At 38.9% G+C, this 13,608-nt stretch overlaps 1 protein-coding gene across 1 annotated transcript; it reads left to right on the forward strand.

Moving 5' to 3' along the window:
* Nucleotides 1-11,964: 11,964 nt before the first annotated feature.
* LOC104838874 (neuropeptide Y receptor type 6-like) lies at nucleotides 11,965-13,086 on the forward strand. The gene has a single exon (XM_010578885.1). It carries the CDS (start codon nucleotides 11,965-11,967, stop codon nucleotides 13,084-13,086), a length of 1,122 nt encoding a protein of 373 aa, XP_010577187.1.
* The last annotated feature ends 522 nt before the right edge of the window (nucleotides 13,087-13,608 follow it).

The following is a 13,608-nucleotide window of genomic DNA, read 5'->3' on the forward strand; positions in this document are numbered from 1 at the left end:
TTCGCCTCACCTCTCCCTTCTTCCCAGGCACAGCTTCACTCCTGAATTCTCTACCTTCTCCCCCACAGCAGTGCAGGGGGACAGGGAACGGGGGTCACCATCAGTCCATCATACATTGTCTCTGTCGCTTCATCCTCTTCAGGGGCAGGACTCCTCACACTCTTCCCCTGCTCCAGCATGGGTTATCCCAGAGGCACTACTACCATTGCTGATGGGCTCAGGCTTGGCCAGCAGTGGGTCCATCCTGGAGTTAGCTGGCATTGGCTCTGTCGGACACAGGGGAAGCTTCTAGCAGCTTCTCACAGAAGCCACCCCTGTAACCGCCCCCCCATTACCAAAACCTTGCCACTCAAACCCAATACACCTGCATACCCCACAGACCTCCCAGGTCATCTGAGCCATCACAGAGACTCCAACCAGACCTCTCCAATTCCTGTCGGATTCATGCCTCGTGAGGCATCCAGTCCCCCGATCAGTGCACCAGGTCACTTGTTAGACACATTCCTATGAACTATGTGCCTTTACATCCTGCTGAAATGTGCCTTTTCCCTCTAGCTACGTGAGCCACTGCAAACGAGAGACATACAGGTTGCACAGCAGTGCGAGTGCAGAAGCAAAGACTGAGTCTCACACTGTGCATGTGAGATGTGACAAGTCTGTTAAAACAGACAACGCTCCAACAGCTACAGCAGTTTCTCCACCATATTTTTAAACTGCTTTTAACTATATACAAGTAAATGCATAATATTGTCCTATGTATTAAAAAGTTCTTTAGGCAAACACCATTAAAATGAAATACATTTTCCCCTCCTGACATGGCAGCATTATACTGTTTCAATTCTGATAGCAACCCGCAGAATAAAAATTCACTGTATAAGCAGTTTAAGTTTCTAACACCGGTAAAAGCTCCACCTGTATAATCACCTAAAGAAAATGTGTTTCTCAAACCAGAGGCACTGGCCAAATAATAAACCGTGTTAAATGTCTTCATGCGATATTTTAGTTAGTGTTAGAGTATCAGAAGGAAGGAAACCCACATTGTTTTCATGCAGAAAATATTCGTTATTCCAGCAGAAAGCATACTACCTAAAGTCCACAGGAGGGCATCACTGCTTCAGAGATCATAAAACAGAGGACTCGGAACAGTCCCTTTCCAACAGTAGGCTTCCTATGTTACCATATATTCTTAGTAAAGGCTGATACAAAATAAATTATTAAGGAAGTCTTTATAGTAATTTTGTCACTAAAGAAACATACTTCGTCATGCTGTTTAATGGGTCCAAACTTCTAAGATAGAAAAGGAATACTGAAGTTTTGGAAAAGAGCATCAGTGGCAGAAGAAGGGCATTAGGAAGTCAAAAGTAGTTCTCATAAGTTATAAATATTTTTATTACCTAAACCCTTGTATAACACAAAGTCATAACCTTTTAATGTTTCAACCTCTTTAGTTTATATCAGTGCTGTTGGCTTCCATAGTCAACAGGTGTTGATTCATTTTTTTTAAACAATTTAAGTGTATCAACTGGATTTTTTATGAGTTTAAGTATGTTTTGTTAGTATAATGCAATCCTCTAGATTTAGGTCTGGTTTTATCTTTCAGCAGATGGAAAGCATTTTGAAACCTACAGGATTCCTTCATGCAGACTGTTTGCTGAATTAGTTCTGCATTGACATTATGCTCTTTGAAGACCGTAATAAATCATCTTAGCCATAGACAGATCTAATCCTGATTTTTTCTAAATGTGCATAGGTGGACAGGAAACACACAGGAAACACATACAAAACAGTTGGGAATAGAGGGCATTCAACCATAATTTCCCAGATCACTCTGAGATCTACACATATTCAGGCAATTTTAGATTAGATTAGATCTAAACCGCTAGATTTTTAATGTAATCATTTCAAGGAGATATTATTAGACTTTTCGAAGCCTCACTCCTGCCCAAATCAACACGTCAGGCAGAGAGGAATTTTGCAGTTCATAGGAAGACATTTTTGATAAAACATGCAGCAGCGCCACAAACTTCCCCATCCTGGCCCCTTGCTTTAGCTACGAGTATGAAGAACTTCTTAAAAGAGATACAGCTGTCCTTGAGACAGCTCTTGCTTTTTTGGCAAAAGATTTATCTTTCACTTTGTTCTGCTCTTTGTACTTTAATCTGCATAAACATCAAATCTGTGATCTTATTTTTGAGACTATCATGAATGAGCACTGGTTGGGAGAGGGTTTTCATTGAAAAAGATTAATTAAAATGCACTGAGACGAAGCTAGATAGTCTTTTGCCTACCTACAAACCAAGTCTGAACATGACACTCTTAAGGATAAAAACTTCTACCCTGTGCAAATTCAGAGGGAAATAAAACACTACCCCTCTCTTTTATTTGCTTAATGCAAAATAAGATATCCTACAGATAAAAAGGTAGCTACAGAAAACCCACAGGAACTATTTCTTCAGTAAGTAGTATCAAAAGTTCATCTTACTGAACAAAATCTTCCCTAAGCCCTTTGTAAGGGGAGTGTGCTGCAAGAGAGAAACACACCTTTGTGAAGGGTTAAGAGGAAAGTCATCAGAGAATTGAATTTGCATCCTTTTCTTTGGACTTACATTACCATCTTTCCTTATCTCCTGCTCTCCCTCCCCTTCCCTCTGAAGCTCAATTTATCTTTTTCATCTTTTCACTCTTCTGTCATAATTGATGATTTCCTTTCTTCTCTTTCCTAAAAGTTTATATAAGAGCTGGTCATAATTTGGAGCGATGGGATGAAAGCAAGACAGCAAAATACAGTCTGAAAACTCAAGGTTCTTGTCAAGGATCAAAGAATCTAGCAATGCTGTGACAGATGTGAGAGGGTAGATCTTTCACTATATCCTAGTCTGAGACAGACCAGGATCATAAGTTTTGCCAAAGTGTCCTGGTTTCGGCTGGGGTTAAACCACAACACAAAGGAAAACCTGAAGCCAGCGGCAATCTCAGCCATGCTCTGATCTTTTTCATCTGCAAATCTTTCTTTATGTATTTTCCAGTTAAATTAAAATCTGCTTGCTTTTTTTTCCCTTAGCTATTCCTAGACCTCATCTATTCCTCATTCCACAGAACCTCTGGAGGGTGTTTTTTGTGGTGCTTTTGCATGACTGACATTTAGCTTTGTTTGAAAACAGCAGGAAGCATTATGCTATGAAGTTCAGCATGTACCTGCCTGAAATTAGCTGTAAGATATCCATGCTATTGTATTGCTTTGCATGGCAAGGTTTTGGTAGCTGGGGGGGGGGCGGTGTTACAGGGGTGGCTTCTGTGAGAAGCTGCTAGAAGCTTCCCCTGTGTCTGATGGAGCCAATGCCACCTGGCTCCAAGTCAGACCCGCTGCTGACCAAGGCTGAGCCCATCAGCGACGGTGGTAGTGCCTCTGGGATAACGGATTTAAGAAGGGAAAAAAAAAGTTGCTGGGGCACAGAAACTGCAGCCAGAGAGAGGAGTGAGAAGATGTGAGAGAACCAACCCTGCAGACCCCCAGGTCAGTGAAGAAGGAGGGGGAGGAGATGCTCCAGGCACCGGAGCAGAGATTCCCCTGCAGCCCGTGGGGAAGACCACGGTGAGGCAGGCTGTCCCCCTGCAGCCCAGGGAGGTCCACGGGGGAGCAGATCTACACCTGCAGCCCGGGAAGGACCCCACGGCAGAGCAGGGGAAGAGTGTGAGGAGTCCATCCCCTGAGGAGGAAGGAGCGGCAGAGACAAGGTGTGATGAACTGACCCAACATCCATTCCTCGTCCTCTTGTGCTGCTGTAGGGGAGGAGGTAGAGAATCCTGGAGTGAAGCTGTGCCCGGGAAGAAGGGAGAGGTGGGGGAAGGTGTTTTAAGATTTGGTTTTATTTCTCATTACCCTACACTGGTCTGATTGGTAATAAATTAAATTAATTTTTCGTCAAGTCTGTTTTGCCTGTGGTGGTAACTGGCAAGTGATCTCTCCCTGTCCTTATCTCAACCCATGAGCCTCTCGCTATATTTTTCTCTCCCCTGTCCCGCTGAGGAGGGGAGTGATAGAGCAGCTCTGGTAGGCACCTGGCATTCAGCCAGGGTCAACCCACCACAGGTATTCAAGAAATTTTAGTGAGGTGGTATATAAAAGTGAGGCTTTCTAGACACGAAATAGCAACCTAGAATTCATATTTTTAGTTCAGAAAATCAAAACTTATTACAGTTTGAAACATACAGGAAAATTGAAACAGACTGAGACTAACAGGAAAAAACTTTTGATTATTTAAGTATTTCTTAATTAACAATTAGGACAGTGAAAGATGTCATGGCATGAGAACAGCAGGGTTTGGTGCTCACAGTGTTGTTATAAAAAGACTGTAGAATGGAAAAAAAAACAGATACAAATGATCATATTCCCCCAAAATCTGTGAGCTATTGAAATAATTCATTCTTTAGCAGACATCACTCTCAGAAGACATCAGCTGGAGAAGTTCTAGAAAGCTACAAAGGACTGAATCAGGGTTTGGAAAGTGGAAACTATTATAAAATATTAATTAATGCTGTCACACTCCTATTACAATTACTCACATATCTTATCTCTTTTTCAGTAAGAAAAGTAACTTGGCTGACCCAAAAAATAAAGATGCTATCCTTCCAGCCAGACAGTATATCAGTCTCCATCTCAATCGTATGTCAACTGAATAAGGTCCAGAAATTAGCCGAAAGTTCATGGCATGATATAGTTTTAAAAATGAATATGCTATTATAAGTAACTCATTTAAAGTTAAAGCAGATTTTAAAATAGTTGACTTTTCATTCTAGGCATGACCTAATTGAGAGGTACGAACCAGAATGAAGCATCAAGGATATTGCAAAGCTATTCTCTAGAGCTATGCAATATAATGGAGTGAAACCTAAACTCCAGGTAGCGAACCTGAGTGATTTTTGTGATATTTTTTTCCAATTAGGAAAAAAAATTCTGAATCATGCAGCAGTGCTCCAACTTACACATATACATCAATCCTTCGTTATCTGCATGATTTTTGGAGAAAAATTTACAGTGCCTACTTAGTTGACATTCAGATGTTGCTAGTTTGGTGAAATTATAACCTATTTGCTGAAAATACCTTATTAGGGTGTTGATCTCTCCATAAAACAGGAGAATGTGAAGGGACAGTGTTTTTCCTCCATTATAGCATATTATCTTACTTTTGTGACATTAACCAGCATATCTGATACTAACATAAGAGATTTCCAATTATTCTTGCTTATTTCTCTGTGCGTCTTTGAAGTGCTATAAAGAATAATACTTATTAGGAAGAAATATTCCAGATCCTTTAGAGATGTTACAGGTCACTGAACCAGCTCTTAGCCAAACTGCTATTAAAGAACTCTTCCACCTAGGAAGCTGAGAAATCGTATGTATACGTCTCTACTAAATCTTGCTTTCTGAAGAAGGGGGCTGCACCAAGTAGGAACAAGGACTGCTGCACAGCTACATGGGAGAAGCAAGCAAGCAAACTAAGCAAAAGCTTAGAGGGGTCAGCCACCAGCAAAGATTCCTGCTGGGCAAGGAATCATGTAAATGCCAAAGCAAAAGGTGAGCTCAGAGGAATTATATGCTAGAGAATTTTTCACCAACAGGCTGTTGCCAATGCAACAGACATTATTACAAATGTAAAGTCTGAAAAAACTGTATATTATGGCATCTAAATCACTTACCCTAGTTTTCCACACTGCCCATGGTCTGTATGCCATAGCCTGGGAGCCAGAGTAATAGCGTGTCTTCACTGTAATCAAGATGAGGCTGCACTTCATAGACATGGACCCTGTTTAGCTATGAGCTAGCTGGTTCAGGTGATAGTGCCCTGAGCTCTGTGCTTGTGATGGTTAATTGCTACCTGGTTTAAAACTTCCTTGGGAACATTTACGCAAGTTGAGGTCATGCCTCCAGCTGCTGTATAACCAGATGCTTGGAAAAGATGCTCCAATTTATTTCAATTTATAACTATAATTTATAACAATTTATTATACCTGGAAAGCTTTTAGGATCAGGCTTTTATTGGAATGATTGTGATGAGATGATAATCAGTATAATGATTGGCATTCAGTATAGCAAGAATCAGTACACTGATTGTTTTGAGTTCATTTGTTTGTTTTGCAAATTGAGACAGAAATCCCTAATGAAACCCTTTAAAAATTGCATCAGAACCCCTACCATTTCCTATGATATAGAGTCATCCTTGAGATGCTTGAAATCCCACAAGGGCAGAGTTACTAAATTTACACTTGACATTGGCAAGCCAACTGCAGTCTTATCTGCAATATATTTTAACTTTTTATAATGAGGTTACATATAAAGTTTTCTTCTCATTACATTTGTCATCCTGCCTTCCAGTTAGTTATCAATGTCTACTGATAACGGCTATTTTCCCATCACTTAATATTGAGCAATTTAGAAATATGGTGATCATTTATATAAAGTAAATACAATTCTGCTATCCATTAACCTTTTTTTGTAAACAGATGCTACAGCATTTGGCTGAAAACAATCTACCTTGATCCCTTCATGCACAGCCACAGATTCCACTTAGTATACATACCATTGACGTCAGGCATAAACAGACCAAGAGCAGCTACACCCACAAGCCTTTGATGTCAGATGTGATCTAATTCACAACAGGTTACAACAAAATTAAATCCACAGAAGGCAGCAGATTGATATGGCTGTAAAACCAAGGGGATCACACGTTAAACACTTCAGTCTTTGCACAGATGGAGGACTGCATACAGTGTTATATTAGAAACAGAGGCCTATGTTAATAAGCAACCTGACCTTTGTTTGAAATTTATAAATAGAATCAGAACATCTTTTAATTTTCTTGACTTATTTCCTTTATAAACAGATAATGCATTTTTATGGCTTGTTCTGATGCATATCTAGCACATTGCATGTTTATGTCTTGATTAACTTCCTGGGCTACGCTATAACCAGAAGCAGAAATTCTAAAGTAAAGTACTTTGGAAAAACTTTGTTTTTATAGTACTTTTGACATAATCAAAACCAGCAAGAGCTAAAAATATTTCAGAAAAGTATATTCACATTGCTCAATTGTAGCATTTTAGTTGAAATGTCAGAATTCACAGACCACACCTAGAATAAAAAGCAATGGACTAAAGTGAAGGAAATTTTAGAAGGGAGGTGTTAAGGAAGTCTTCCTAACAGTAAATTAGGCACTTGAATACCTAATCTAGGATTACCACAAATGTTTAAAAAATAGGTCAGACAAACACATCATGAATAGCTACAAATACACGAGAAGCAGAAGGTTCATCTGGCTGACCTGAGAGGCTCCCTCCACCCCTATTTTCTACAAATACACTAGCATGACAACTAACAATATTTTCAGATAATTAGTTATAACCCTCACTTTAGGTATAGCATCAGTCTTGCTCATCCCAAAAATCCTACTACTTTTCAAAATATTCTTTCCAAATCAACAGATGCAGTAAGACAGACTCCACTACTCTCTCAAGTGTTTTGTCTGCAGGTTTCTACTTCTCTAATTTAACAGGGAATTCTCATCTAGTTTTCCCGAGCCTGTCCCCACACAAACACATGCTAACTCTGGACTATTTTCTATTGCCTCTGCTTTTTCTAGTACTGGAGAGCCACAGGATGGTTCAGCATAAGAGATTGAGATACTGTGGGTTAAGTGGACCCAGGTATGAATGCAAGAGGTTAAAACAGTTCCTTTCCTGTCCCGTAAACATCCATTCCAAATATTCAATAGGAAAACATTGAATGCTAATTTTTATAAACAAGTGGCTATAAAAGGTATGGGCTTTTACTGGAAAAAACAGTAAAAATAATAAAGCCCCTTTTCAATATGTGCTAGTGTAATGTGCCATGTTTTGCTTTTCAGGAATATTTTTGTATCTTTGGAGTATAAGCTAAATTAGCAATTTATAATGAAAATATGATGATCTTAATTGCAATAGAGCAAATTACACACTTAATAGGATGTGCATGCTATTTCTAAGCAGCCTACTGTATTTTCCCATCTCCCTCAGTTAAAAAAGCAATAAGCCATCTGCAGATGTTTATGTATGAAATCCAAAACAGGGAAAACATTCGCACTACAAAACAGATAAGATAATTGAAAATGAAATTGCAAGATAAGGTGTTTGACAGGGCGGAGGGAAGTCACACAGTGGAAGAAAATCCATCCCCATGACTACTGGTCCTTTCTCCTCCCCGCTCATTGCTGTTCGCCTCTTCTTGGATTCCAGAGCTTGTTTTATTCCTCAGCAGCCTTTCCACAGACCGCTGGATTCAGTCACAGTTGGAAATCGTGAAACTGTGGTTTGTTTCAGAAAGAGAAGAAAGAAGAGTTTAAGTATTGCTTTAGCAGCAGATAGCTTTGCTTTGGATTCTTTTATACACAAAGGAGATGTGTTTGCTGGCTTTGTAATTAACTCAAAAAGGGCAAAGAAAAGTTGTTAAGGGCAGTGTGGATATGACTTGAATTTTTCATCAGGTAAGAAGTCAGAAAATCCATAAAACTGTGGCAAATACTGAAATATATCTTTTAAAGGATTTTTGTATTCTGTACATCCTATATTTAAAATTGAATGGAAAGTATCTTCCAGATTTCATCTATGCAATACTTTGGAACTTAATAAACAGACGATGTTGGCAACCAAAACATTTACTGGTCACTTTGGAGGGATGGGACTATGCATCTTTAACATAGGTAAGAAAATAATTAGGAAAGAAAGCCTTTTAAAAGCTCATTTTATTTTCTACTATGCTTTTAACTTTATTTTGTTTATGCATGTTTCAGTAATGTTTCTGCACCTAGAGGAATGAAACAACTAGGCTAAGTGGATCATCATTTCTTATAGTGTTTCTCTCTGTAACTCTCATTGTGGTAGAGAATCTTGTTCAAAATGCATGGACTGGGGAATGAAGTAATTAGTTCTCTTATTAAACACCTCAATCCAATTCTGATATCAGCTGTAGTTGCAGCTCAAGGATGCTGATTCCACTAATATTTATTAGCTTAAAAAAATGCCAGTATGTATTACAATAGAGTTCAGCATGCTGCAGTAAGTACTAGTGTAACTTATTTTTCTAATGCTATGAATATTGCACATGTTTAAATGAGGCAGGTGTAATTGTTTTATTGCCAAGGAAATATTTAAATTGCCTTGCAGTATGACATGTGCTAAAGACTACACTTTTTAACTCACAGTACAAACCAAACAGTGAAAAGAAATTAATCTTTTTTCTGAAAAAAGGACAATGTAGATGATCAGCATGCCTAAAGCTAATGTAGTGAGTGAACTGATCAGAAGGTCAGTACAGGGACTTTCCCTTAATGGTAGAAAGTGCCAAAGAAGCCCTACCACCCACACTGAATTCTTGGGAGAGGACATGCAGCACTCGCTATCAAACCATGTTGTGCAACCATGGATAAATAAGCAAGCATAGCAAATAGTGCATAAAATATTACAAACCTGGCTCAGCCTCATGCCCTTTGAGTCCCCACAGCTTCTCCTGCTCACATAAAAAGCAGGGAAGAACAGAGCTTGTCTTTGAAGGTATCTTGCTTCTAAGCCAGCTCCCCTGCTAACACCTGATCTTTTCTCATAAAGGGCAGGGCTCAGATCTGCGCCAGTCAGGTGAGTACCACAAGCAGTGCGAAGAGAAAGATCACGCTTGGGATAAAGCAGCCAGACTTCAGACCTTTACACATCTCAAGTGGCAGTAAAGGTCATCAGGGTAACATTTGGCCTCTTGTCCTTCCAGGACATGCATCCTTCCATGTGATAAATCCAGCCAGGCAATTAGTCTGCTCCAGGGAAAAGTGATTTATAGCGCATTCCAAGAAATATGTTGCCTGAAGGTGCTGTTGCTCAGCCACATCATCGGTTTCTGCAGGGTGTGACTGTGCTGTCTTCAGAATCCCTTTTATTTCTCCTGGACTCATTAGGAGAAGAGTTTTTGCAAGCTGGTGCACACAGAGTTAGGTACATAGCTCTTGTTCCTGCCCTACTGGAGTGGGGACACCTGCGAGGGACTACAAAGTCTATCTGAGCCACTAGACTTCAATAGCTTTTGCAGCATGATTGTCCAGGTTTCTATGCCATTCCCTCAATATAGCTGTAACCAAGCCAGGTGGGTTATTTAGGGAGACTACAGTGCTTAATGTTAGCCCCTGACCACAAATTAAGTCATATTTGGAACAGGAGGCCCACATGTAGTCACATAAATCTACAGCTGCTTCTTGCTCCAACATGACCGCACTAGTTAAAAAGTGTGTTTTAATCAGAATGAGAGTGGTAATAGATGCTCCAAAGGTGATTGTGTTGGGTTTGGGGGAGTTTTTTTAGAACCTTAAATTGAAGCACCCAAGCTAATGCCAAGCAGAAGTATCAGGATAAAGCAGTCCAGGATATAACTCTAGCTGGAATATTCTTTGAGTGCCTGGGGGCAAACAGTTACAGAATCATAGTCCTCAGGTTAACCCTTATGCAAGCAACCAAACATTTTTTATTCCTTAGTGATTAAATAATGGCAATGATTTCTATGAAAAGGTTGACAAATCTTCTACACATAAACAGATTATTTCTAGTAATAATGAAACATCCACTTATCCCTTCTTCTTTTTGTGCATCCTTTTTAACTTTCCACTGCTTCTTCATCCTCCTTTCTCCACAGGCTCTCAACACTATGGTATTTATTACTAGGGGTGAAGAATGACCTCCTTCCAGCTAGTTTTCCAATAGTTCCTACTTCAAAAAAGAATTAAGGTGAGTTAGAGTTGAGTTTTGAAAGGTATACGTATAGAACATACTTATCCATCTTTCAGTTTTAAAAGTAACTCTTTACATCCCTCTTTTTTCCTTCCCCAGGTTGGAAACAACCTCTTTCTGGCCAGAAAGTTGGTGAGCCTTTGATTTAAGATTAACTTTTTAACTCGGTGATAAATTCAAACCCATCAAGATCTTCTGCTGAACCTAATTCTTCCCATTAGTATTAGTTTTATAACAGAATTGTACTAATATCAAATTTTTGCTTGACACCAGTTTAAGTTAGAACTGAAAGAACAATCAACTCTGTGTCTCTTGAGTACATGTTGCACTTAACCACAGAAAATTTGGGGGGTGTCATTTGTCAAACTTGTACAACAGTGGACAGTGTGTAGGGAAATGAGACAACCTTTGGCAATTACTGATATGGAAATAATTGTGTGTATCGCTACGATGTGATCTTTGGTTTACATTTTTCTCAGATTAGATTGCGGAAAAAGGACATTCTATCTTTAATATATAAGCAGAACAGGAAACTATCTTAAAGATGTCATTCATAGAGGTGTTGAATATCACTTAAGCTCAAGCACACATAATTTTGCTTAAGCCAGAAGAATTTGGTGTATTAGCTCACATTGCTTTGTAGTTCTAGAGAAAATCTAAGTGCGATGTCTAAGCTAGCAATGTGATGGCAGGACCCTGTTCTTCTTTTTTGATAATAAAAAAGCAACAGATTATCCTCATTGGAATTCCTTAACCTTGCTAAATCTTTGGCTGAGACAGATCTTAAAATATTTTATTTTGAAAAGCAAAGTTTATCCACAGTTGGTAAAAGAGGATTTGTACGAAAATGTTCATACAAGTTTAATCAGAGCTATCACTGCTGTTTCTTATACATCACAATCAGCTACAGGTCTGTAACACTGTCAGTGCAGAACCTCAGAAAGGTAGCATCAACCTCCACCCATATATATATATATATACACAAAACCACTAATACTCAACCACTGGCTTTTCCAGTGCTGGAATTAATTATATTAGACTTGCTCAAAACTTCAAGGACACCAACTACAATGATAGACTCATAGCAATCATTGCCTTGGAAAGCTCTATACAAGGTATATTCTAAATAATACTAGGTTTTGTCCATCGGTTGGGAGATGCTTCACAATGGATAAAGCCATTCAGCATCCCAGTGAGAGTCTGTCTAATCAAACTCTCTCTAACATTAGCTATTCTCAGTTTTTGAACTTTGATACATGCCAATCTTCCTTCCTTGCAGAATTCTTGCTTATTACAGCCTACACATTAGTTACAATAGTGGGGCTTTTTGGAAATCTTTGCCTGATTATTATAATAAAGAGACAGAAAGAAGCTCAAAATGTTACTAATGTTTTGATTGCCAACCTCTCTCTATCAGATGTCTTGATCTGTATCATGTGTATTCCTGTCACGGTTGCATATACCTTAATGGACTACTGGATATTTGGGGAAGCTATGTGTAAAATAAGTTCTTTCATACAAAGTATATCTGTCACAGTCTCCATTTTCTCACTTGTACTGATTGCTATTGAGAGATACCAGTTAATTGTGAACCCACGTGGCTGGAAGCCTAATATTTCACATGCTTACTGGGGAATTCTTTTCATCTGGGGCTTTTCCCTCATAATATCCATTCCTTTTTTAATCTTTCACCAATTAACTGATGAACCCTTCAAACATCTGTCTTTCCATAGTGATTTCTACAAGAACAAGGTTGCTTGCATCGAAGCATGGCCATCTGTTACAGAACGACTGATCTTTACCACTAGTCTGCTGGTTTTCCAGTACTGCTTCCCACTGGGGTTTATTTTTATCTGCTATCTCAGGATATCCGTATGTCTTCGAAGGAGACATGGTAAAACAGACAGAATGAGAGAGAATGAGAGCAGACTAAGTGAAAACAAAAGGATTAACATCATATTGATATCAATTGTTGTGACTTTTGCAGCTTGCTGGTTGCCTCTCAATATATTCAATGTTATTTTTGACTGGAACTATGAGGCACTAATGAGCTGCAATCATAATCTGGCATTTACAATATGCCACCTTGTGGCCATGATCTCAACATGTATCAATCCCATCTTTTATGGATTTCTCAACAAGAATTTTCAGAAGGATTTGATAGTATTAGTTCACCACTGCAGATGCTCAGCATCACAAGAGGAGTATGAAAATATTGCCCTTTCAAATCTGCAAACTGATGCATCTAAGGGATCTTTGAAATTAAATAATACCCCTGTGGATATCTAAAATAATCCAATGGCAGTTTCCAAAATTTTCTATTTTGTTGCAGATGATCTCTTTCTGTAGGTCTTGATCATGTTACTGCTGAGTTTAGAGGAAGTCTTTGCCATTTAGCTCAGCAAAAACAGGAGTATGCTCCCATAGGCATACTCTTAACAGGTACCTCATGATAGTATTAATGCTAATAAACTGCTTCCAAGAGTCCTAAATATCAATAATAATGAATTATAAACAATATTAACATCTTACTTTTTTAATCCACAGTTTCCAAGTCACTGGCATACTACCTTAGCACCAATAAAAATACTTCCATTTCAGCCACTGATGCAGTTGTCCTTCCTAAACACCTGGCTTCACCCACTTAAACCACAAATACTATGGCATTCCTAACTTCATCAGCCTTTTCACAGACAGTTTTCTGGCCTTTTAATTTTCCAGTACTACATTGTTCCCACCTCTGGTTAATCTGCACAACAGTTTATAGGCAGTTCATACTGCAAGGAAGGCCCTTTAAGTTATCCTAAGCCT

Source organism: Haliaeetus leucocephalus, unplaced genomic scaffold, assembly GCF_000737465.1.
Source record: "Haliaeetus leucocephalus isolate CR32 unplaced genomic scaffold, Haliaeetus_leucocephalus-4.0 Scaffold656, whole genome shotgun sequence".
Classification (NCBI taxonomy): Eukaryota; Metazoa; Chordata; class Aves; order Accipitriformes; family Accipitridae; genus Haliaeetus; species Haliaeetus leucocephalus.

Excerpts from the sequence above, each read along its gene's own strand:
- LOC104838874 (XM_010578885.1), top strand. The coding sequence starts at position 11,965 with ATGGATAAAGCCATTCAGCATCCCAGTGAGAGTCTGTCTAATCAAACT.